At 32.8% G+C, this 26,155-nt stretch overlaps 3 protein-coding genes across 4 annotated transcripts in view; 2 read left to right on the top strand and 1 right to left on the bottom strand.

Moving 5' to 3' along the window:
* The window catches only part of LOC117113309, a 9,440-nt gene extending 5,312 nt beyond the window's left edge, over positions 1-4,128 (top strand). Inside the window, exon 3 of the mRNA XM_033256620.1 lies at positions 1,888-4,128. Within this exon, the coding sequence (XP_033112511.1) occupies positions 1,888-1,914 (27 nt within the window). The 3' untranslated portion in view covers positions 1,915-4,128. The remainder of the gene's footprint in view (positions 1-1,887) is intronic.
* An 11,114-nt stretch (positions 4,129-15,242) lies between these two features.
* Positions 15,243-19,114, top strand: LOC117113307. Of its 2 annotated transcripts, XM_033256619.1 has the most exons (5): positions 15,386-15,904; positions 16,625-17,340; positions 17,948-18,107; positions 18,499-18,587; positions 18,929-19,114. In XM_033256619.1, exons 2-5 carry the CDS (start codon positions 17,101-17,103, stop codon positions 18,989-18,991), a joined length of 552 nt encoding a protein of 183 aa, XP_033112510.1. In that variant the 5' UTR covers positions 15,386-15,904; positions 16,625-17,100; the 3' UTR covers positions 18,992-19,114. The 2 variants fall into 2 exon arrangements, with proteins under 2 accessions (XP_033112509.1, XP_033112510.1); XM_033256618.1 differs by lacking the exon at positions 15,386-15,904 and adding an exon at positions 15,243-15,374 and having other exon boundaries at positions 18,499-19,114.
* LOC117113306 (monomeric sarcosine oxidase-like) overlaps positions 15,289-26,155 on the bottom strand; it is a 33,880-nt gene continuing 23,013 nt past the window's right edge. Inside the window, exon 7 of the mRNA XM_033256617.1 lies at positions 15,289-15,387. Coding sequence (XP_033112508.1) covers positions 15,292-15,387 — 96 coding nt within the window. The 3' untranslated portion in view covers positions 15,289-15,291. The remainder of the gene's footprint in view (positions 15,388-26,155) is intronic.

The following is a 26,155-nucleotide window of genomic DNA, read 5'->3' as shown; positions in this document are numbered from 1 at the left end:
AGATGTGTATAAGAGCAATGTTCTAGGGTCTCATTGATTTTTAATATAATTTAAAAAAATGATTTTTTTTTTTGTTATAGTTTCCTTGATTTAATTGATTCCTTGGCAATAATTTTGATTAAACCGACATTATTTTGTTCTACTGTATATAACCCCCTTGTAAAATATTCACAGGATTAGTACTGACTGAATATATTATTTACTACTGTAATATAGTAAATCTCCTGTTTAAAAAACATTCACACTACATCCTAATGTATTGCTTCACTTCCATTGGTTGTTTTTTTTTCTGGAATATAATGGAAAACTTCATTAAATTTTAATTATTCAAGGGAACTAATCAATTGGATATAGAGTAGGTGTTGAAAAAGGATAAAGAGTGTGCAAATAATGCCCAAGTACAATTCAGCAAGTTGTAGCTAGGATAGAGAAAATTCGAAGCCATTTGTAAACAGCAGAGCTATAGTATCCTAGCTCTTGTAATTTAACACGGTGACTACCAGACCTTTTTTTTTAGGTTCTTTCCTTTGCGCCAAAAAAAGTATACATGTACAAACATACTTTTTTGAAATTTCATCTAGTCATATATCATCAAAATGGTGTGTCTAATAAATTGGCAGAGAAATATTTGAGGACAGCAAAGGGAGTTTTCTCGTTCCCTTTTTGCATAGTTTGGTATATGTGCAATCGAGTGTACATTTGGCAACATAGCACAACAAACATATAAGTTATTTTATGTTTTCCTCTAGGTGTAGTTTCCCCGAACCATCAGCTATGGTTCTAGAATGTATACAATGAAGTAATGAATGCTAGAATGTTACCCCCATTTTGATGAGTTAGTTGTCCCTAGCGCCCTCAGCAACACCCTGTGGGGCGAGTATACTCTTCGCTGGCAGCGAATGTGTTTACATGGAGTTGAATGTATCTTTTTTGTATTGTATTACTGTTTATAATAATATGGGGCTTGCCATGCCAAAACCAGTAGACCTATTATTAGTGACAAAAAAAAACATAAAAATTGTCTTAAATTATATTCACATTCTCCAAATGTGGCAAAGACAAGCCAAACCAGTCACTCGTCGCAAATTGTGTTAGAGAAAATGGCCAAAACATGCTGGAATGTCAAATTTTTAAAAATCTATTTTATTGCACTAAACTAACCTTTATATATCTATACATCATTCTATGCTGTTATTTTCCCCATTTTCAATGTTAAAACAACACTTTTTAAGGATTTAAAGATAGTTTCTGCATGAGAAATGCCTGAAATCATAAACTTTGAAGGCTGATTTCTCATATATTGTTCTTTAAAGAGCTGTGTGATTAAACGCTTGTAACTTCATAAGGAAATGTCCGATTTGAACGATTTTTTTACCATTTTATAGCTATTATTTTACTCTCTAACACTGTATTAATAACTCAAAATCGATTTTTGCGATGAGTGACTGGTTTGGCTCGTCTTTGCCACAAATTATAAGCTTCAAAATGATCATTTACTGGAATCGACTTAATATTGCTAAAGTTATGAGTAATAAAATTACGGCTCCTCTGTGCTAAAGTATACAATACTGCAGTGCCACATTCTTGTGCTAATTACTCAGTTAACATTTAGCAACAGTACACTGGTTTAAGAATAGCAGCCCTTATCCTTTTAACTTTAGCTGATACTTGTATTTCTTAATTGTTTCTGAGAAATTTAAATTGTTTAAGGTTGATTTAAATAATGTTTTGTAATATTTAGTGTCTTGATGATTGAGCAAGAGCAGTGTTCTGTTTGCTCTAGAAACAGTGATGTATACTGTACCTTACTTCACCAACTACTGTATTTGTATTACAGGTTGTACAATGCTGCTGTATATATTATTTGTAATATTTTGTATTTTTCAGGATTTAAACTTTTCCCAGCAATGGTGAGAACAGGACCGGCACCTCGTGGAAATATTTAAGCAACATTTGATTCAACTAGCTGCTGAAAGTACACTTAAATACGCACAATAGTGATGACCTTTGAATGAACACACAATGAAAGAAGATTCTCTTTAATATTTTCAGATAAAATTTATTACATATTAACAAACTGGTGTAAAATATTTTTAAAATGTCGTAGCTACTCAAAATAAATTAATTGCAAATGAAAATTTTCATCATTTTATGCACATGTGGAATCAATGTACCACCTTCTTTTTAAACATTTTTTTGCACAAATAATTAAAGTTTTATAATTTTTAAAGTTTAAAAATACCACACAACATGTTCTATCAATAGGTTACATTTTTTTTAGCTGCTAATCGCAAATTCAAAATTCACTTTATTGCAATCTGTCAAGATATAAAAATCTACACCAAATTGAAGTAGAATAATAATATAGATATACAGATAAAAAGCTCTACAATTACATAAAAAAGTAAAAACAATACAAATCACTGCAGAATAAAAAAAAAAAAATGCTTTGGTTATTGTTGTCACGGAACGGCACACCCGAAATGGTTAATAATACATTTTTTAGATCTTTCTGTTTTGAATTTAGGGCGTAGTAACTGATTTATTTTCCTGAGATTATAATTAATAGCCTGTTCTGTTGGCAAAAGATCATGCAGTGTGTGGGTTAGATGTTTAATTTTTTCAAAGTATTGTTGGCATAATTGGGTGTGGTGTTCAGTGGGGTCAGGGAGATCAGAGATTGCTAGGGCCCGATTGTAACTAACCCAGGGGAGGATAATGCGGAACGCTCTTCGTTGTATTTGTTCTAGAGCTTTGGATTGTACACCGGATGTACAAGTACCCTAAACAGGAACGGCGTACTCCATGACAGGGCGGATAATACTAACGTAAAATTGGAGCAGTTCTCGTACCCACAGCCCTGCTCTAAACACATTTAAAGACATTTAAATTAACTTGTCCACACGGTAAACAAGAAGAATTAAACGTTTCATGATGTGTTAACCGTTTATTGGTAAAAATCTAATTATTGCAATAATCCTGATTACATACCTCCTTGATTACAAAGCAAGTCATCAAAGGTTGGTTGACAGGATTGTCACCTCTATTAAAAAGTGATAATTATACTGTATATATTATATTATATAATAATATTATATAAATAATTATGTTATACATAAGTTTTACATAAGCTATAAAATAGTAAAGTGCTCGATTTACAGACTCTAAATGAAATGTTAGTTCATTACTTAATACAGTTTACCCTCCAAATCAAGACCACCTATAGGATCTGAAAATTTGGGGTGGTCTCCAGGCTTGGTCTCCAACTACATTAATTGGTTGGCTTTGTGTTAAAAGACGGAGGATTATTGGTTGGAACTTTGGAAAAACAGAGGGGTTTTGGAATTAAAGAGGTTACAAATTGGAGTGTGAACTGTACATAAAATAAATCATAGACAAATTTAAGCAGTGAGTTCTATTATATATCACACATGTTACTCAAACAACAGGTATTAGAAAAATGTAAAAAACTAAATTGCATTTTTGATACAATGAAATGACAGTATAAATGCCAACTATGCGCAATACTTTGGTAAAAAGTCTTACAAAAAATATATATTTCTGGAATATTCAGGCATATTAAACATCAGTGTATTTTTGCAATACCACCAATATGTGTGCTGTACAATATAAAAATTATAATATTTAACTACTGGTCTCCCTCCAATTAAAGAACACATTTGGTATCAGAATTTTCGGTGGTCTTTGCAACTTTGGTTATTATTTTTGTAAAGATAAAACAGGAATCAATGTGGACTCAAAAAGAAGTTTTTAATTGTAAGTGATCCTTTTGGAGTGGGGTCTTTAATTGGAGTGAGACCTGTATTTGCTATTTCCTTTAGGGTGTTCTGATTTTTAAGCCATGTATCTATTCTTTATGTGAATATTTTCAATTACCTAAATGCCTGCAAATGACTGAATAAATATTAAAATGTTATCACCTCTGAGTAGAGACTGCTTTTAATTGAAAGTGGTAGTGGACATTGTTACAGAAAAATTGGTTGGGGGATATGAGGGATATAGAGAAAGGAGGCTTCCTTGTTAAGGATTCATTACATATTTATAGTTGTACTTAAGTATTGTTGTGATATTGATCATGTTAAAAAAAATAAAGATGCATGATTCAAACATAGGGTCAGAAAGGATATCATATCATTCATTTAGTTTTTCATAAACATTACGAACAATAAATACAAAATTTACCTCAAATGTTCCAAAACAATTGAACATGAAAATTCATGCTTGAAAGGCTGGCCCGTACGAATCAGGTTCATGTGAAGCGGAGGTTTCCTATATAGGCCAAGTTTAACTCAGAAGTATTTCTTTTCTAGACAAAGTAATGATAAATACATAGTAGTAAAGTGATCACCCCCCCCCCCACTCCTTTTAGATGTGGAGAAATGAGTGACCTCTATTTAGAGTATGGGATTGGAAGTAGAACGTGGAGATGTGTTAGTGGCAGTTATTGGACAATAAAAGTACCATGATTAGAAGAATAAGTCTCACGATGATGCGTTCCTGTATGGGAAGTAAGGTGGATACCTCACACTGCCACATGGTGGAAGACCAGGGCATACCTGTTTTAACTACAGACTCATGGTGAACAATAACAACAGATTTAGGCCCACTGGCTGCATAGGACATGGATGAATGGCTGGACTCCTTTGTAAAATTTTTAAATTGGGATGAAAGAAAAAATTCATGGGGCACTTACTGCAAGAGAATGCAGCTCAACAGTTGAGACAAATTGATGTAGAGCAAATAGTAACGTATGATCAGTTGAAAAATTAGTTAAAAGGAAAATATTAGCGCCAACCAGTTTTAAGACTTTGGATGTGGTTCTGATAGAAATTGAAATACAATACAAATTAAATTTTATTTTTGCCCAATTAGCGCACCTGCTGCCATGAAAAAATAGAAATTTTTGAAATCGGCAAAAATAAAAGGTTTACGTGTATATTTTTTCCTAATTATACAAATTTCAAGCATCTCACTTACTTAACCAATAAAATTTTATTTTCATTTTCTCCTCCATCTGGATGTTTTTGGCCAAACTCTGCTAAATAAGAAAACAAAATTATAATTTTTATTTTTTTTCTGCCCTCCACTGACAATCTTTCAAAAAATAAGTTCGGCATAAAAACAGCCTCGCCATATTTATCTGACATTTTGCCAACTACTGTTACACAATGACTGTCAAGCCGAGGACTTGTAACCTCGCTTACACGGAAGAGCAATAAAACTTGTATGCTGTAACTGAAGAATATTGTGAGATGCAATACCAAGTGAGAGAGTAAAATTAAATTAAAAGGCAAAGCGAGGCAGAGCCCATAAACAAAATTCATAGGTGTTCATGCACAAATCGTTTTTCATTTCGTAATAGTAGTAGTGGTAGTAGTAGTAGTAGTAGCTGAAATTGCGGACAGCCGAAAACTTGTAGGGGACACCCCTACAACTGTATAAGATATCAAGGTGTTATTAGCACATGCTAATTTTGAATTAAGCATGTTACGCCCGGGATAACCTAAAATCAAATCTTAATGAATGATACACGCAAATATGTAAGCCAACCATGCCAGCAGCAACACATTTATTTAGAGATGATTTGGCAAAATGCTGAAAGGACCTCAAAGGTAGTAATCACCAATGCACCACCTGAAAACAAACCAATCGGATCCCCCAAGCCCAACCAAACGACTGTTTGCACTTATTCTGATAGTATCCACCTGGATCCTGATGGTATTCTTCCCCGCCACATACATGAGCAGTTTAATATTCCGTCATAAGGAATACAACAACATTTTTTACCCTTCCTTCAAGGGTTATAATGGTGCTGTAGGCCCATTTGTTGCTACCATCAAAAGCCGCCTTCCCAGTATGCAAGAGACAAACTTCTCGACCTACAACACAAGTCTGAAGAACTTGAAGCACTTAGGAGCTTTTGCTCGTCCATATGATTTGGGAGTTGAATCAAGAAACCTAAAGTCCTGCGGTTTCAGATTAGTCGCATCCTTCGCCTATGTCGGAAGGTACCGTCTGTAAACCTCAACCATCACTCATGCCTGTCGACTTCACTCTAGGTAAAATAAGACGGACCATAATTTTGTGATTAGCCTTTCATCCTTTCTTCACATCCTTAATCCACGGATGCAATTATCAAACATCACAAATTACTTTCACCACTCGTTTGCCTAATGATGTAGAACCCCATATTTCTGGATACCAGCCACAAACTGTGGAACTCCAATCCCACACCTACCACAAATTAGAAATTAATGTTGGTCAATGCTCAGTGTATTTCCAAAAGTTTAAAAATAATAATTCGATAATGAATTATCTGTGACAGAGAATGTAGTCTCTAATTTAAATGAAAATGAATCTGCTTCAGTAAACCCTGTAAAAATAAATGAGAGTGTTGTATGAATGTTTTTCTCTAAGGTAAAAATTGGTAAAAGTACTGGCCCTGATGGAATATGTAACCGTGTATTAAAATACTGCAGTCAGGAGTTAGCCCACATTTATACCTTACTGTATTATTCAATCAGAGTCTATTTCTCAAGTGCATTTAACACTATTGAGCCTCGATTACTTGTACAGAAACTGAAAAAAATGAATGTGAATAATATATTAATATCATGGATATATAATTTCCTTATATGCACACCACAGCATGTGAAACTGAATGGTACCCTGTCTGAACAGAAAATCACTAGTATTGGTACACCCCAAGGTTCAGTAATCTCACCTATGTTATTTTCACTTTTCACTAGTAGTTTTCAAGTTAATTCAAAATAATGTACAGTGATAAAGTATGCAGATGATATAGTCATCTCTGGTTACATAACTGATGGTGATGAAACTAAATATAGAAGAGTAGGGCATGAATTTGCTGATTGGTGTAGTAAAAATAACTTGAAACTGAATGTAAACAAAACAAAAGAAATGGTCATAGATTTCAGGAAAAAGGCAGAAACATTGGCTCCTATTACAATTAATGGAAATGCAATAAAGATGGTTGAAGAATACGAATACCTTGGTTGTATAATAGATGTCAAATCAAATCAAATGTCAATAAAGGTTTTTGCAAGGCTAATCAAAGTATTTTATACTAAAAACAAATGCAATACTTGCACATAGATAGAACTATTTTAAAGTTATTCTACAACTCAGTAATTCGCAGTGTATTACTGTACTGCGAAGTCTGTTACTTTGGTAATATCCTGCAAAAAGATAAACTTAGAGTTAAAAAGATAAACTTAGAATTAGCAAAATAAACAAAAGAGCTGGGAGATTGATTGGTGAACAATTAATCAACATTGAATCGTCGTATAACGAGAAAATATTGAAGACTGTCAATACAGTTTTTAATGATAGAACTGTACTCACCCTCTACACAAAGTACTTGTCCTAGCACATTCTTTTACCGCCTCGAACCAGGACTAAACGGTTCAGATGTTCGCCCATACCCAATGAAATTCATTTATACAACTTGAATGTCAAGCGATAGTTATCTTCATTGAAATTAAAATAAATAATAATATCCTGGATGTTTATGATTGGACTTGGAAACTCGCCGCGCCATTGTAAGCTAGTCAAGTTTATTTGTGTTTTTTTCTGTTACTGCTTTTATTGTTGTTGTTTTTGTAATTCTTGTGCTTTTATTTTTGTAGTTTATAATTATAATTGATTCTTGACTTGCACAAGTTTTTTATGTACCTGGTGTATTTTTGTGTGTATGTATGTTTGTAATTGTTAGTTTTCTTGTATTCTTGTGCAATTTTTATATTTTTGATATATATTTGAACCGCAATTGATATTTTTGATATTGAATTCTTTTAAATTTATTGTAAATACAATTTTTCATAAAATATTTATAATTTTAATTAATATTCAATACAATTTGTTGTAAATGAAATTTTTCGTAATAACTTTAATTTTAATTAATATTAAATATTTAAAATATTTTTATATATAATTTTTCTAAATTATGTAATGAGTAGATGCGTTACAATTTCTTTGCTTTTGTAATTAGTTTGTTGGTGTTGACGTGTTCATGCCAGATTTAAGAAACATTTCTGTTTATGTATTTTTATATGTGAATACACCAATAAAGCTCATCTTATCTCTTATCTTATCTAAAAATGTCCCATACGTCACAGTGATGAAATTTACATATCCGGTTACTGCGTAAAAACGATTTGACAGATATGCTATTAAACAGTTTAGCATAAATTAGTCCTGTATCTGATCTCAGGTAATTTTAAGTGATGTGCACCCTCTAATCAGTCTGAAGTTATTGTTGAAGACTGACCGTCTGAATTTGTCATTGAATAATACCATGATAATACTGATACAGAGGCATAGATGCCCGAACCGGTAATAATTGATGTTTGCTTGTAGAATTATAGTTTATAAGAGTATAAAGTCTCGTTCACATGTCTCCATTGATCGCGAGTGGTTGAAGCACTGGGTCGTGAGCGAGATTTTGTTAGATAGAAAATTGATCGAACTGCGTTCGCTACCGCTTTCGAGGCGACCGGAAATCAATTTACGTCACATCAAACAACACTTGTAGACATGCGTAGATCACATGTACATCGCATGAAATATTTTACAGAGTGTATTTACATCATGTTACCTCGCAGTTTGCTTCCGATTTTACCGCTGATTATTCCATTTTTTGATATTGATACCGACACAAATCATAATTTACAGTTACTTACAATGTTTGCTCTTGTGAATGCTCTATTTGGGATAAAACGGCGATAGGTTACCATAATAAGAAACATGGAGAGAGCATGGCGGCTCCAAGCCCCCAGCATCAGCGTTTGAAAGCTCTTCTCCACATATATCGCCGTAGTCGACCTAGGCTTAGGAAGTGGTGGATTAAAGATAAGTGGGACCGAAGATGGTGGGAAAAGACAGTGCTATTAAAGTGGGATGACTCTGATTGGTTGGCAAATTTCAGGTAAGAAATAAATCTCCATTTCTTCTGTCTTGATTATTGAAAAATAAATAATTATTATATCCCTCTTGCTACTTACTAGCTACTCTGCAGGAGCAGCTAGGCTCTAGCCCAGGCCTAGCTAGTGGGACTAGGCCTACTACTATGTACTACTACTATGGACTACTAGCTAGGCCTTGCCTTGTAGGATGGCCAAATCTTAGTGTTAAAAACATTATTGACGCCTAGAGTATTTTCCTATTCTCTAATTCACTTTTTATTTAATGAATGATAAATTGTTTTTTTAATATAAATTTTAATTTTTTTAATTGACATCATTTTTGTAATGATATATTTGATATTTATTTTCAATTTACTGTAATTTTCTTCCCTATTTCTGTACATATTTATTTTAAGTTAATGTAAGAATTTGAAAGTATTTTCTGTTTACAAATAGGATGAATCGTGCAATGTTTGTGTTCATTGTCGATCAACTTAGACCGGAAATTGAGAGAGGAAGTAGCAATCAGAAACCCGTTGCCGCCAGACCATATGGTCGCGCTCACATTGTATAGTTTAGCGACTGGTGTAGCTTTCCGGACTCTTGCCAACCAGTTTGGTGTTGGTAGATCAACAGCCTGTACATGTTATCATGAAGTAATCAGGGCCATCGAGAGAGTGTTGATGCCAAAATACATCCATTTTCCTGAAGGTGAACAGTTATTTAGTAAGTTAACTATTTATTTTTGACTTTTACTTTTTAAAATGTTGTTGTGCCAAATGAAATTGGAAAAACCTGTCATTTATGATGTCTTCCATCACTGAAAATTGTTTTATTATGAAATGTGTTCTTATTTAATTTTAACATTGAACAAATGAGATTGCAATACATGCATGTTTGTGAGTGAGTGAATAAATAAATACAGGAACTGACTCATGTTTGTTACTTGCTTGAACCTTTATGTCTGATGTTGCTAGAGACATACAGTACATATTATTCTAAATTACGATTAATAAGCTGTCGGTTCTTCTTTAGGTAGACTTGTCTTCATAATTCAGTTTTTACGTATTTTTAACACAGTACCATGTAGGTTTTTTGTTTCAATATGTTTTTGTAAATTTTGCATGATAAACAAATACAATTTATTTGTATTTTCAGCGGAATGTTGAGCAATTTAAATAAAAATGTGGTTTCCCTCAAGTGGTGACAGCAATAGACGCCAATGGATGCTTCTATGACACATATGTAGGTATGCCGGGGAGCGTTCATGACACAATAGTTCTTCGTCACTCGTCTATGTATGACAAACTTAAGAATGGCACAGCCTTTCAGCCAAATTTAACCAAAGAAATTCAGGGTGTAGATATACCACTTTTATTAATTAGAGACCCGGCCTACCCACTGATGACTAATCTGATATGACTATATTCAGGAAGGAATGGCCTGACTCGTGACCAGAGAGTCTTCAACTACAAACTATCATCATGCCAGTATGGCTCTTAGGGAGCAAGTAAGGGAGGCCATGAAAACTGATGGTCCTACAGTATGTATATGTTAGTTTATGTGCTTGCTTAGTTTTTGGCTTGTAAACACAAGTCAGTTATTAATGTACATCAGATATTTAGTTAAAGGTATGTTTTTTGTGATTTGTAACGTTATTAGTCGTTTTGTTTTTAGATTTTAAAATGTGTAGTGCCGGTCAGCTGGCAGTCACCTGATCAACAGGTTCTGGCGATCACATGATCCCATGTGCAAGGGCGGTCATGACCTATGACGCTGCGCCCTGGGATGACGTCACCGTCATCCCAGTGATGCGGGACTTGAGATTCAACCATGAAATCATTGCTAGGCATGTCTGCAATTAGCAGCCGAAATCCTACAACGTAACAAACAAAACGAAACAGACACAAAATAGGATTCAATCAAGCCGACAGATGACCGCAAGATATTAGGATTCGAGACAAGCCGACTTCACTTGGACTTCACCCCATGACGTTGGAAAAAGCTCTATACTTTTGAACTTTAGGCCAACGTTAAACTTTGAACATTTAAATTCCCTTAAATTTCATTTCTTTACTGAACTTTTGTTTGCTTGGAATTTGCATTTTGTTTATCAAGAATGAAGTAAATGGGAAAGTTGAATGTATTGTTAAATTCCATCAATGTGTGACAGAGTTTTGAGTGTATTTTCAATCATTGCATTTGCTGCCTCCGTTGAACAATTGAGTTTAGTTAATGTATTTGCATTACCATATTTTTTTAAAATCTAATTTGTTAATTTAATCATAATGGTAGACCAAGTGCCACAAGCCCCTCAATTGACACAGACAGATTTCCTACCTAAACGCTATGATGGTGAAACAACAGACCATCATCAATGTAGTGCGCACTTTCTTTCCTTAATGGACTACTTAGAAGCCCATACGCTACAAAATCCTGCAGATGATGGTGCATTACAAAATATCATTAGCATATTTAAGCGTAGACTAGGCTATGGATCCAAGGAAAGACATTGACACATTGGATAGCTTGAAAACTCAATTTATTAACAGGTTTAGCAAAAACAAATCAGTGTACGCCCACACTCAATCCCTTACCAAACAGGGGATAGTGCTGAAAGGCATATTACCCATATCAAACAGGCAGCACACAGAATAGAATACGCAGATCCACAGATAAAAAATAAATTTATTGCAACACTACCACCTAAATGTAGAGCAGCAGTTGCTATGTCAATACCGGCTGATGCCACACGTGATAATCTAGTAACTAGTGCTCAAAATTACCTTGATCTGTCCGTGGAGGATAAGCCACGAAAAATCAATTTCAATATTCAAGAAACATCTGAAATTGCAACACTTACACATGAACTTAATGCATTAAAAGTTGACCTTGCAACTGCTAAATATAACTTGAATAGGCCCACTGATAGCCCTAGGCGTTCACGTTCAGTCGAACGACACCATGCACCAAGAACTAATAATTCCTGTCGAAGCCCAAGCCCATATCGCCAAACTAGGCCTCGATTTAACAACAGAACGAGGTATATAGTTTGTCATTATTGTTCTAAACCAGGTCACGTTTGGCGTGAATATAGACAACGTGCCACCGAATTAAAGCAACGTCCACCTCAACAAAATTTTCAGACAGTTTATACCAACAGACGACAAAACTCACATTTTCACTAAGGGGATTAGACAACTGCGCCAATTATTTGAGTCCCCATAAAATACTTAGTGCAAACAAACAGGAACAAGCATTCCATTCACACAAGGCGCAATATCTCGAAAATTCAGATAAGGTTGATTTACAATTAAATGCTAAAAATTATGTTAAAGGTAATTTACCTGATGGCAAAAGTGTTTTGACTTTATTTGATAGCGGTGCTACAAAGACATTAATATCTCAATCCTATGTCCAATCTTCAAAGTATTTGTCACAGCTTACGCCTACACTCGTACAACCGACTAAATTTTCTTTAGGGAACGGTGAATACTTATATGCCAAGTACATGTTAAAATTTGATTTATCAATACAAAGTCACAAATCTAAAATTTCCGCTTTGATTGTAGAAAACTAAACTAAACGAAATGTATCGATATCAAAATACAAATCAGTTGCTAATCTTCACCTAACTAACCTTGTAACTGTAACTAATGAACTACCAATTGACAAACTAAAAATCAAGCAAGATAACTTAAGAAAATATCCACATTTAGAAATGAACGATCCATTAACTTCAATGACAGAACAAGAAGTACTCAGGAAATATGTTGATCTTAGTGACAGCATTTTATCCCATACTGAAAAGGATGGCATCTATGATACACTAACTAAACATAGGGAAGCATTTTCACTGTATGGGTGAACTTTCCAGTTGCCCTAACTTTCAAGCAGACATTCATTTAACAAATTATAACCCATTTTTCATACGATCATATTTCGCTACAAAGACAAAAAGAAAATTGACACAGAACTAAACAGATTAGTTAAATTGGGAATTCTAGAAATAGGACATCAATCGTACATGTCACCTGTACTACTAGTTTCCAAGAAAAACTCAACTGATAAACGCGTCGTTACAGATTTTGGGTACTTAAATTCCAGAATCAAACGTATAAACCCGCAACTAGTTGAAACTACTGTATAAAGACAATAGGAAACGCTAATGGTAAAGTCATAACCCAGCTAACACAAAACGTTTTGAAAACGTTTTTTGTAGGTTAAGTTGTGGTTTTTCTAAAACCTGTTAATTAAAAACGTTTTAAAAACGATTTAATTAAGGTTGGTTTGACTAATGTTTAATTGATACATTAAAAAAGTGCAATTTATTTGGAATTTTTAAGGTTTTTAAAAACATTTTCTATATAACTTTTTAAGAACCTTCATAAAACGTTATTTGTTGGTTATTTTTAAGTTGTTGACAATAACTTTTGATCAACCTTGAAGAAACGTTTTGAATTTGTTATTTATACGTTTTCCAAAGATGTTTTATGAATAACTTTAAATGAACTGTTATGCAACGTTTTATATGTGTTATTTTATGGCTTCCTTAAAACTTTACTTGAATAACTGGTATTGGACATTCTAGAAACGTTTTGAATTAGTTATTTTAAAGATGCCTTAAAACGTTGTATGAATAACTGTTAATTGACCCTTTGGAAACGTTATTTATTGATTATTTAAGGGTCTTCTTAATGCCTTCCGAGAATAACGTTGGATGAACCTTGAAGAAACGTTTTGAATTTGTTATTTATATGTTTTCCAAAAATGTTTTATGAATAACTTTAAATGAACTGGTATGCAACGTTTCATATGTGTTATTTTATGGCTTCTTTAAAACGTTGCTTGAATAACTGTCATTAAACATTTTAGAAACGTTTTGAATTAGTTATTTTAAAGATGTCTTAAAACTTTGTATGAATAACTGTTAATCAACCTTTTGAAAACGTTATTTAAAAGGTCTTCTTAATGCCTTCTGAGAACACGTTCTTAACTCGTTGTATGAATAAATTTTAATTAACATTATAGAAACCTTATTTATTGATTAATTTAAAGTCTTCTTATAATGCCTTCTTAGAATAACGTTGGATAAACCTTGAAGAAACGTTTATAATCAATATACGTTTTCTCAAAATGTACTATTATGAATAACTTTAAATGAACTGTTATATTATATATATACAGTACTGTTATTTTATGGATTCTTTAAAACATTGCTTGAATAACTGGTATTGAACATCGTTGAAACGTTTTAAATTAGTTATTTTAAAGATGATTAAAATGTTGTATGAAGCACGTCTTAAAGCCTTTTGAGAATAACGTTTGAAAAACCTTGAAGAAATTAATAATAAACTGTTATGTAACGTTTATATATAACAGAATATAAGATAATTATAAGAGGAAACACAAGTAAGGACCTTTGATATCACGCATTTGAAAAAAAACCAAAGAAACAAACAACGAAAGGCAGTTTTTATACTCGTCCTTGATTGTTACTGGTTAATTTAACGAATTGTACCTCTCTGATGAATGGACCCTTCCTTCATGACAATGATGCGTGGCCGACAAAACTTTTTTCATCTAGCAAGGAGAGGTAGGTGAGTAAAAAGGCAGTTCAATTTAAATCATATTTTATTAGGTAAGCATGTTTAATTTCATTTAATTTTTTCCATTTCATTTATTACGCCATAATATATATTTATATATGTATAAAAATATAGTTGTCATGTGGCAGAATTGCCCAAAATTAGCTTTATCTAGGCTAGGGCCTACTGTTGTCAAGAGTATCTCCTCGTGAAAACGAGGAATATGCTAGGCCTATGCCTAGTCAAGAATAAAATATCATGCAAATCAATTCTAGGCCTAGGCCCCATTTATTGCGTAGCGTGAAAGAAGTAAGTCTAGTTTTCATTGTAGTCCCCTATAAAAGATCTCAAAATCATGGCCCTAAATTGAAATGCATCATTTATTTCATTTTCATTAAAGATGTATAGTCTCTTAAAAGATTTTGAAATACCATACAATGTAAGAACTTAGCACAGAAGTGTATTTTAAAAATGTTTACCATGTTTATTATAAGCTGGATAAAGCTAAAAATTATAGAAAGGCTGCTGCAGGTTTTTCCTCTGATTTTTTTTGTATACCTTTATCTTGTGCAAATTTAGTGGTAAACATTTTATAAATACACAAATTTCCATGCTCAAGTTCATAGTTTTATATTATTTAAAAATGAGCAAGTTAATTTGAAATTCATGATTGTTAGGAGTCAATAAATATTTAATAAATAAAACAATGAAAAATATAGTGTACAATTGGAAATAACAAGTTTTTTATGAAAATAGTTTTAAGCTGAATCTGATGAGGATAAGGACATGGAATGTCCAGAGTTGCCACGCCCTCCAAGTCCATGCTCATCATTCCAATCAGGTACGTATGTTTTCTATTAAAAAGAAATAATAATAATAATCTTTAAAATAAAGGAATGCATTTTCTTTTGAATTGTGGATTAAAACATGTATCATTCCCAGTTGGATGACCCTTCAATAAAGGATCACCTTCTAAATATAGACCACATCCTCCAAAATTAAAACATTCTGGATTTAAAATTGTCAGTAATTCCACTCTAGTGGTGGTTTTTAAGGCTGCCATGTTTTACTCAATTGAGATATCCTGTCTTTTAAACCAGAAAGATGTCAAGTTTAATGCAGACTATGCAATCCACCTAAAAGTTAGAAAAAACTATAGCCAACAGTTTACTGTTTTTCTAGTTTGCAGGTGGATGGACATAGACTATATCAAACCTCCCCCACCCATCCAGATATCACTGGATGATTCTGATCTTTTATCTGCTCCATCCACTGTAACTCTGTCTGAAATAGAAGAAAGTGATGATGAATGCAGATCATTTCCATGGCCACTTACAAGACAAAATGCATTTCATGGAGGTAACTATTAAAGTTCATCATACTAAATATTGTTTAATTTTACTGATTTGAACAGGAATTCTCTTTGAGCTTGGAGGGTGGGCTTTTACGTGAGATTCCAAAAAATGTAAATTGAAAAATGTAAAGCCCTATAATTTAGCTACCATATGTTCCCGTGTAAAAAATTATAATGCAATAGTAAAATATTCATTTGCAAAATCAAACGAATAAAACATAATTTTTTATACTCTCTAATTTTTTGACCAGAGCGATACAAAGTGTTGAAAAAATGCCACCCAGTGCATGTCAGTCAAGCAGTATAATTTCAAAACTACTTTTAAAATAAAACACTTAAAATAAAGACCAGAAAATCATAGTTTACACATGAAAAGACATGTGGATGTTAAAGCAGTTATTGCCATTTTTTGTTGTTGGAAAACAAATAAATGTATACCCATATGAACCTCAAAATTTGTTCTCAAAAGTCAGGGTGGGCTTATACCCATGTTAATACGGTACCTTGTACTTATATTACACAAGTTGATACTAAATTTTGCTTTTGAATTAATTTATGCTCAAGCACATAATTTTAAAAATAATCCTAATTTTTGTGACTACAAAAAGACGCTTTTTAATATAATAATATTACAGTACAATAATAAATTTCTGTTGAACTGTGGTCCATTTCATTGATAATGGTAATTTCGTACTCATAATTTTAATAAAGCTGCCTATTTTTCCCCCTTTTTTTAGAAACAATTGCCAGCTCATCACCAAGTGACAACAAAAGAGTATATTCTGGTAATATGTCTTAACACTTTATGATTAAAAATTCCACTAATCAAATCATTGTAATGTGTGCAATGTGACCAAATCACAAATAAATTAGTGATTATTTAATAAGCAATGTCTGCACACTGACATGAAAAAGTAAATAAATATCCTTTTTTGAGCTTTGTCTAGGTATTGGAGATAATTCTCGGCTAGGGCTAGCTATATGACCTAACACTGTGTCAGACCAACATTCTTGAGCAAGCACACCAGTGCTAGGGGTACTAGGCCTAGCCAGGAATTAAGGTAATATTGTATTTCAAGTTTATTTCGAATTATTTTATTCCAGATGATTTTAGCCGATTTAGGATATGTTATTCCATGGTAGAATGCGCTTCCAATAAAACAACATATAATATCCTTTTGTTCCCAGATAAACCCTTCAATGACCAGACTAAATGTTTTCTCAATTTTTTGTTGAACTTCTTCCAGATACTTTCAAAATTCAAGTGCTGATGAAATTCAACAGCTTGGAGAAAAGCATAAATGAATTGAAGATTATGCTGCATACTTCATTAAGCACAAACATCCATGCACCAACTGAACTTGGTGCGCCTGCAGACTGGCCAATAACAAATTCTAGACAATTTGAAGAATTTGAAAAACGGATTCAGGATGCAACTTTTAAGGCAACTGTGGTGTGTTTCGCTTTAATTATAAGGGGACAACTTCGGCCAAAACTTTTCCTCTTAATGTGGGTTTTCCTGGTATATGGTGGTATAATTTATAATCTTAGAAATGCAACTAAACACTCTAGATTTGATTTATAAGCAGCCAGTGCCCTATTTCATTAATCTACAAAATAATATGTTTAATTTTTCCTTTTAATTTTTTGTGGTATCTTTAAAATTAAAGTAGAAATGTAAACTACTTGAATCCTCTATCAATATCTATCATTTAAACAGCATATTTCAAACATGCAACTCCAGAAACATTACACAGGCATGTTCAAATTATTTTTCACATAATTATTATGAAAATATACTTTCCCTTGTTTCGTGAAAAAAGTGTTCCCGTATTAAAAGTGTCCAAATGTTAAAAGTGTTAAAATGTATACTGTAGCTGTAACCTTTTTCCTATATTTTATTATTTCCTGTTTACGACAAATAACCATTAACTGTATTATCTGTTTTATATATATATATGATGCTTAAAATTTGTAAATTTTTAAAAGGGTCTGTAACACTATTTTTTTTGTTTGATCAGTATTGTATTTCATTAACTTTTTGCTTTAAATTCTCTCAGATAAACACTTTAAGACGCCAGGTATCAGATGATTTGGGAAATAGTGTCAGACAATGTCTAAAGAAAGCAGGCACATCAGAACTTTATGCACTATTTAACATGGAGGGTAGAAACAAAAAGAAGGCCTTCAAAGGCACTCACCTTTGTAAAATTATTACTCGTGAGTACATGCGAAGCACTATTTGTACTTGTTTTCTTATGTTTTTCATTTTAATAATTTTGTAAGTATTATAATAGACAAATGACGGGCCATTCAATAAAATGGAATTATAATGTGCCATGACCAGAAAAAAATCCAGGAAATATTTGTCGTCACAAGATCTTGGAAGCTGGCCAACAAATGCATGTTGTTTGCTTTTGCACCACATGCAGTGTGTTTATGTTGTAATAATACAAACTAAAGTTTATCACTGTATGTTAGATTTCCCATTACAGTAAGGTTAACTTATTATATGCAATGGTTAATTTGCTTCTTGAGAACACTTTTTCTTAAATTTTTGTATTTTTATCTTCCACTTATGTACAATGTACAACCACTTTCTTTCCTTTAGAACTTTGTGGAACAAAACATACAGACAAACAAGTAGAAGCAGAAATTGGAAGATACTTAAAATCCACACCATTCAAAAAAGGTGTAAAGGTACGAGTAGCAAAATATTGTGTTGTACAACTCGCACTATCCAAATGGATTGATCTGTACATTAGTCCCATCAGAAATCAGTTAAATAAGGATTGGGCATGAATTTCTGGCCATAGTGTTGATGTGTGTTGCAGGCCTGGAAAAATATTTCCACTAATATATTTATTGCCTTGCAATTGACATTTGGAAATAAAATTGATAAGAATAACTGTACAGTATTTGAAGCAGCATTTCAGTAGATATTATGCTCACAGTTACTGAGGCTGCGCAGGTAAGTTATCCACCCTAAAAATATAGATATAACTTGTACAGATTCCAATTTCAAACTTTTTTTTTTGTAGAAAAACATGTCACAAGAGGAAGGTCAGGAAATGGATCTGGAAAAGGATGAAGACATGCCTTGATACATATTCTTTATATGTTAAAGGACAAGTTAACCGATTCGGTTTATTGTAAAATTTGGAAGTGTAAAAATTCCTAAAACTATAGTCATACAGCTGCCAACGTAAACCTCAGAGTCTGTAATAGTCCACGGCTACAAACTATTATTTTTTTTCAGATAAAATACAACTGTGTACAGTTGTATTTTATATACAGTAATTGATAAATACAAAGATAAATACAATTTTCAGAACTTACTAGTAAATTACGAACTTTTAAAACTGGCTTAGGTTTTTACTTTATAGTCCTTGTGTATACGCAGCAAAGTTCGTCAGTGGGAGACCACAAAATTTCTCATTACCAACCATCAATTGCCAACCTTATTGCCAACCTCAGATGGAGAGAATCAGGACTTCTCATTTTTATTGTAGGTAAAATAAAATTCACATGCCTGCTATTTTATTATTTTGTATTTTGGTGCCTAAATTTTGTTACGGGTTGAGCAGGTTTGGCCAGTATGCGCCTTTTTTGTAGCCAGCAGGCATCCCTGGCATTGCAGAATATGGCTAGTGGGCACCAAGTTTTTTTTTTCTCTGACGGACAGTATATTAAAATTAACCTAATTAAATAATCAATTTAAATTATTTTTTAAAATTGTTTATTTAGATTAGAACTATTTATCTACTAATTAAAAGATACTCATTGTATAATCTCAAAACAAAATTTAATGACAAAAATAAGATCAATGTTTTGCGACCATTATGGAACCATGATAAAAGAAAAAAAATTAATTATTTACTAACTAATATGTATTTAATCATTTATTATTATTATTATAAATATTCTGCTGTTTACTTCAGCATTTTCCCTTTTTGGCTACGTCCCTGTATATTAATTTCTTAACCTAATTAAATAATTATTTTATTACTAACTTGTTATACAGTTAGGCCTATTATTTTTTGTTATATAAAAGATGCTTAATGTTTAATTTCAAAACAAATCTTTAATGACAAAAAAAGAATAACGTTTCAGGACTATCATAATTTTTTTTTCTTATTGATTTGTTTATAAGAGATTCATTTAATTATTCATATATTCATTCATTTATTAACTATTTTATTCATTCATTCATTCATACAATTGTTTTTGCTTAATTAGTGGGCTCCGATTGATGAAATTTGCCGTATGTATATAATGATCATAAAGGCAATGCCTAGGCTAGTTAAATATTCAAGGTTCTGTATGCACTGCTACGCAGTTCTAAGGTAACATTACAAGTTTTACACGCAGAAGAAATTGCAGTAGTTTTTACCTGTACTGTAATTTACAGATTAATTTCTATTTAGTGGTTATATTACTGTATGTTTCACTGATAGAATAACAGTGAGTTGATGTAACACATACAAATGTTCAAAACATGTATTTGATATTGTGATAATTTAAAGTAGATAATTATTTTTTTAGCATTCAACATTCCAAACGGGAGCAAAGTTCCAACTTATAGGTCGTAATGACCAATGGTAGAGCATCCTTAATAGGAGAAATAATTGTATAGCGTTTAATATCGTCAGCATAAAGGCAATTTTTCACTAAGCCAATTTATTTGCACCAATTTTCACTTGAGCAAGAATTTTGTTGTTTAAGCTGCACATATGTGTATTTGGAAATTTGTGATTGGTGTGAATAAATTTACATAGTGGAAAATTGCCTTCAGGAAGACTTTTCCTTATGTATATAATCATCATAAAGGCAATGCCTACATAGGCTAGTTAGGCATTCATAATTTACATCTGCAAAGTTATGTAAGCACTGCTATGGTGTTCTAAGGTAACATTACAAGTTTTACATGCAGAAGAAATTGCAGTAGTTTTATCTGTACTGTATTTTACAGATTCATTTCTATCAAGTGGTTATATTACTGTATGTTTCACTGATAGAATAACAAAGTGAGTTGATGTAACACATACAAATGTTTAAAACGTGTGTTTGATATTGTGATAATTTAAGGTAGATAATAATTTTTTTTTTTAGAATTCAACATTCCAAACGGGAGCAAAGTTCCAACTTATAGGTGTTAATGACCAATGGTAGAGCATCCTTAATAGGAGAAATAATTGTATAGTGTTTAATATCGTCAGCATAAAGGCAATTTTTCACTAGGCGAATTTATTTCCACCAAATTTCACTCGAGCAAGAATTTTGCTGTTTAAGCTGCACATATGTGTATGTGGAAATTTGAGATTTGTGCGAATAAATTTACATAGTGGAAAATTGCCTTCAGGAAGACTTTTCAAACATTCAAAAGAAAAGTAAATAATATATACAGTACTGCAGACAGGTAGTTGACAACATCGTCCCTAGGGCTTATCTAAGGACAATGTTACTAACTTAATGCTGCTTCATAGAACTAAGATGAGTGTGGATGTCGGTAAGATTAATTGGGAAATATTGAGGGTGCTCGTAGGAATCTCTGGAAGTTGTAGGAGACAGACCAAAGGATCATCAATGTTACTAAAAATGATGGGTAGAAACATTAGATAATGCCTGGGCATTAGTGTTATTTAGCCTAATTAAACTTGCATTTACTACGCAGGCAAGACCACAGTCAGTTATCATTTTTTTTAATTACTGTATTATTTTCCATGAACATGAGAATGTTAAATAAAATGTCCAACAGGAACAACAACAGGAAAAACGTTTATACAACTTTTTATTAATATGGTTTTTATGTGTTTTATTAACGATATTTAAACGTTTTTAAATATCGTTTTTTTAAACGTGATTAAAACTCAGATTTTGTTCACAAAGATGGGTTTTTATAACGTTTCATGGAAACATTTTAAAAACATTCTGGATGTTTTTACAACGTTTTATAAATACGTTTTTTTTTTTGTGTTTTTTAACGATATATAAATGTTTTTATAAAACGTTTTTTAAACGTGATTAAAACTCAGATTTTGTTCACAAAAATGCATTTTTATAACGTTTCATGGAAACATTTTTAAAACGTTTTAGATGTTTTTACAACGTTTTATAAATACGTTTTTTTTGTGTTTTTTAACGATATATAAACGTTTTTAAAAAACGTTTTTTAAACGTGATTAAAACTCAGATTTTGTTCACAAAAATGCTTTTTTATAACGTTTCATGGAAACATTTTCAAAATGTTTAAGAAAATCGTTTTTACGTTTTACAAATACGGTTTTTATGTGTTTTTTAACGATATATAAACGTTTTAAAAAACGTTTTTTAAACGTCATTAAAACTCAGTTTTTGTTCACAAAAATGCGTTTTTACAACGTTTCATGGAAACATTTTAAAAACGTTTTAGATGTTTTAAATAAACGTTTACGTGACGTTATAAAAACGTTATTTTGTTAGCTGGGAAGTGTAATTGATCTCAAATCCTCATTTCATTGTGTTCCGTTAACAAAACAAGCTCAGCAATACACAGGTATAGCTTCATGTCATGGTGGTAAACAGTATTATTATAAGTGGTTGGCACAAGGATTAAACGTTTCACCAGGTATTTTTCAGGCTAAAATTGACGAAATTTTGAATGATATTCCAAATTCTAAGAACTTCTGTATTGCTCACCATGATGATATTATTTTATTTAGTACTGATAAGACATCACATAGAAATCATCTTACTTCAGTGTTACAAGCTCTCAAATCTAATGGCTTTAGAGTTTGCCCCAAGAAGTGTAAACTATTTAGAAATGTCCAATACATGGGACATAGAATTTTGATAAATAATTCAGGACATGCTTTTATAACACCACTAGGTGATAGATGCGCCGCAATTATAAAATTGCCACGGCCTAAAACGGCCAAAGAAACAAAAAGATTTATTGGAGTAGTAAATTATGTATCAAATTTCTTTCCGAAAGTACAAGACATATTAAGTCCTTTACACAAAATCGCTAGCAAAAGGTGCACTTTTGAATGGACTAACGTACACCAAAATGCTTTTGATAAAATTAAAGAACTAATGGTTAAGCCACCAATTCTCAAAATGCCGACTAAAAACGGTAGATTTACGATATATAGTGATATATCTAGGACTGCAACAGGCTCATACTTAACACAAACCGTTAATGATGAAGAACACATACATGTAATTGGATATTATTCAAAAGTACTCCCTGAAGCTTGCAAACGATACAGTGTAACAGAATTAGAACTATTTGGTCTTTACATTAACATATCAGCATTTAAGCATTTGTTAAAAGGATGTGAGTTTGATGCATTTGTTGATCACTCAGCCATTGTTCAAATTTGGAACTCTAAAGACCAACCTTGCACAAATCGACTACAAAAACTAATACTAAGATTATCAGGCTTTGTTTTTAAAATTGGATACAAAAAGAGTACTGAATTAGTACTAGCTGACTTCCTATCTTCTGAAATTGATCAAATTGTACCAATTGCATTTAACTGTTCTGAAATTGATACCAATGATAGTGTAAATCCAACAACACAAACAGTTTCAAGACCAAGACCAGTAACTAGGTCATATGCTAGGAAAATGGGAATTAAATACCAGACCTCTACAAACCCAAACAAACACAAATCAATGACAGAGTACTACCATGGAGGTAGTACTACACAGCCACGCGACCTCATTCATCACAACAAATAGACACACAACACCAATCCCCCACACCTCCACTCATTACAACTAGTACACTTCGTCCTTCAACTGACCCACTAATTGTACCACCATTATCAATACCAGACAGACCTAAACAACAAATAGTACTTAGGGAACAGAGACTTGTGGATAAAGAAAATAATGATATAACCTATAGAGATGTACCAATTGAATTGTACGCATCATCAAGCCCATTGGTTCCAACTATTACTGAACTAAAACAACACACATTCCGAAACAAAAGGAATTAGACAAATTGATGGACGTTATCCGTAGAAAAATAATCAGAGGTTATAATTTGCCAGTTGATGTTAAACAATTACAAATTGAACAGGAAACATCACCATTCTTTAAACCTGTCTACGATTATTTACCTCATGATATTCTGCCAGCCGATAAGAAGGCAGCAAGAGCGATTCAAACAAAATCAGAACAGTACATACTTTGTAACGGTTTATTATTTCGTTTTTTCCTACAAAACAAAGGTGATGATTTCATACTACAATTAGCAATACCAGAAACACTTGCCGAAACTATTATATCTCAATTCCATGATAATTTGTTAAGTAACCACCAAGGTACAATGCGAACATACTTAACAATCCGTCGACTTTTCTATATGCCTCATATGTTTGAACGTATTAGTAATTATGTTAATGCTTGCCTTAGATGTCAGCAATTTAAACCAAAAACTGACAAACTTCGACCACTACATGACAGAGTACCTGATGCCTATCGACCATTCGATAGTCTCAGTCTAGATTTTAAGAGTATGCCAACTTCATCATCGGGATTCAAACACATTATGGTAGTATGTGATGAAATTACACAATTTTTAATCTGTGTACCTTTAAAATCACTTGATGCAGAGACAATTTGTGAAGCATTAGTACAGAAAGTTATTACCATATTTGGACCCCCATCTCGTCTTACAAAATTATTGAATTCATTGACGAATGCGATAATAAACTTCCCATGCTTGATTCAAAGACATTTATTTACACCACTAAAAGTGGAACCAATAGACTTTACAAAATACATTGAATGTTTAGAAAACAATATGGGATTAGCCGTATCATACCCATTGAAGGAGGAGCAAATTAAACGATTATCAAATATAATTACGGGAGCTCCAGTGGATACGACTATGACTTTAAGACGTGCCCGATTTAAAGTAGGTCATTTACTTTGGCACGACGTCATCACAAAAGTTTGGGTGCTCGACATTTTTCATTTCTTCTGGGATCGAGGACATGCGACACGCCAAAAATAGCCTAGGATGAAGCACTGAAAAAGGATAACCGATTTTTTTGCTTCAAGGCCAGCAACGAAGAAAATTCACCCTTGTCTTCACCACATGCTCATACTGCCTGGCGGCAGGACCGGTGTACTTTTTCGGCTAGGCCTAGCTAGCGTTGCTAGGTAGGGTAGGATCGTAGCCTATTATTTGCGAACGATTTTATTATTTATTTTGTAATCGAGCTAGCATAGGACAGGGCCTATGCAAATATTTATTATTAATTCATCATGGCAGATCGCCCACCGCCTTCTTCCATTTTGAGGTTTTTCCAACCTAGGCCTAGTTCAGCAGCCAAGCGTGCAAAACAAGGTACATTATCATTTATTTTCTTTTTTTTTTAATGTTTCGTAGCCCTAGCCTTCACTTTCCCAGACAATTTTTTTATTTCTTAGAAAACTCGAAATTAACTGAGATTAGACCTAGGCTAGGGCCTTGTCTAGGCGCCCTAGAGTTGGGATTCGTAGGCCTGTCCATTATTAACGACAAAACAAAGGCTAGAAATTTTCTCCAGCTTTTAATTATATTTAGTTATTATGTTTTCAAAATTTAGATACTGAAAATGAAATTTCCAATCCCATCGTTGATGAAGTTGATGAATCAGACACGGAGGTGCCTGAAACCGATGCCAATGCACAGAGTTCAAGTTCATGTGAAGAAGAAAATGAAGACGCGAGTACAAACAAGGTTTAATTAACATAAAAAGCAAAGCAGAAAAAAAAAGCAATCACCAAAAATTTATCTATGAAAAATAAGTAAAAATATCAATTTTTTTTTAAACAGCTAGTTGATTCTGAAAACTGTTTTTAAAAAAATGAGGTAAAGAAATGCCATAAAATGGGGTTAAAAAAACCCTGCAGCGCAAGGGGACTTCGCCCACTTGACCCCCCCCCAGGGCTCTGCCCCTGGACCTCATTGGGGGCCCCTATACCCCTGCCCTATTTGGATTTACTCTCCTGTTACTTTCAAATTTCTCCTGCTACTCAAATTCATAAATAAACCCCTGTATACCTAATTTTGGTTCTAGTTGCGCACAGTGATAAATAATAGGATACAATTGAAATCAGTGATGTGCAGTTTATCACTGTGCGCTACTATACCCATTTTAGTTCTAATTGCGCACAGTGATAATGTATAGGATACAATGAAAGTCAGTGACGGGCAGTTTATCACTGTGCGCTACAATACCCATTTTGGTTCTAGTTGCGCACAGTGATAATGAATAGGATAAAAT

This window comes from Anneissia japonica, unplaced genomic scaffold (assembly GCF_011630105.1).
Source record: "Anneissia japonica isolate Jap-2015-1 unplaced genomic scaffold, ASM1163010v1 scaffold287731_len276475_cov178, whole genome shotgun sequence".
Taxonomy (NCBI): Eukaryota; Metazoa; Echinodermata; class Crinoidea; order Comatulida; family Comatulidae; genus Anneissia; species Anneissia japonica.
Note: the sequence above shows the minus strand (reverse complement) of the source record. Positions and strands in the feature narration are given on the sequence as shown.

Bases quoted from the DNA above. Each gene is read 5' to 3' on its own strand.
- LOC117113307 (XM_033256618.1), top strand. From the start codon at position 17,101: ATGTTTTCTCAATTTTTTGTTGAACTTCTTCCAGATACTTTCAAAATT. The intron at 17,341-17,947 runs GTGTGTTTCGCT...AAATTCTCTCAG, and splicing joins CAACTTTTAAGGCAACTGTG to ATAAACACTTTAAGACGCCA. The intron at 18,108-18,498 runs GTGAGTACATGC...TCTTTCCTTTAG, and splicing joins CCTTTGTAAAATTATTACTC to AACTTTGTGGAACAAAACAT.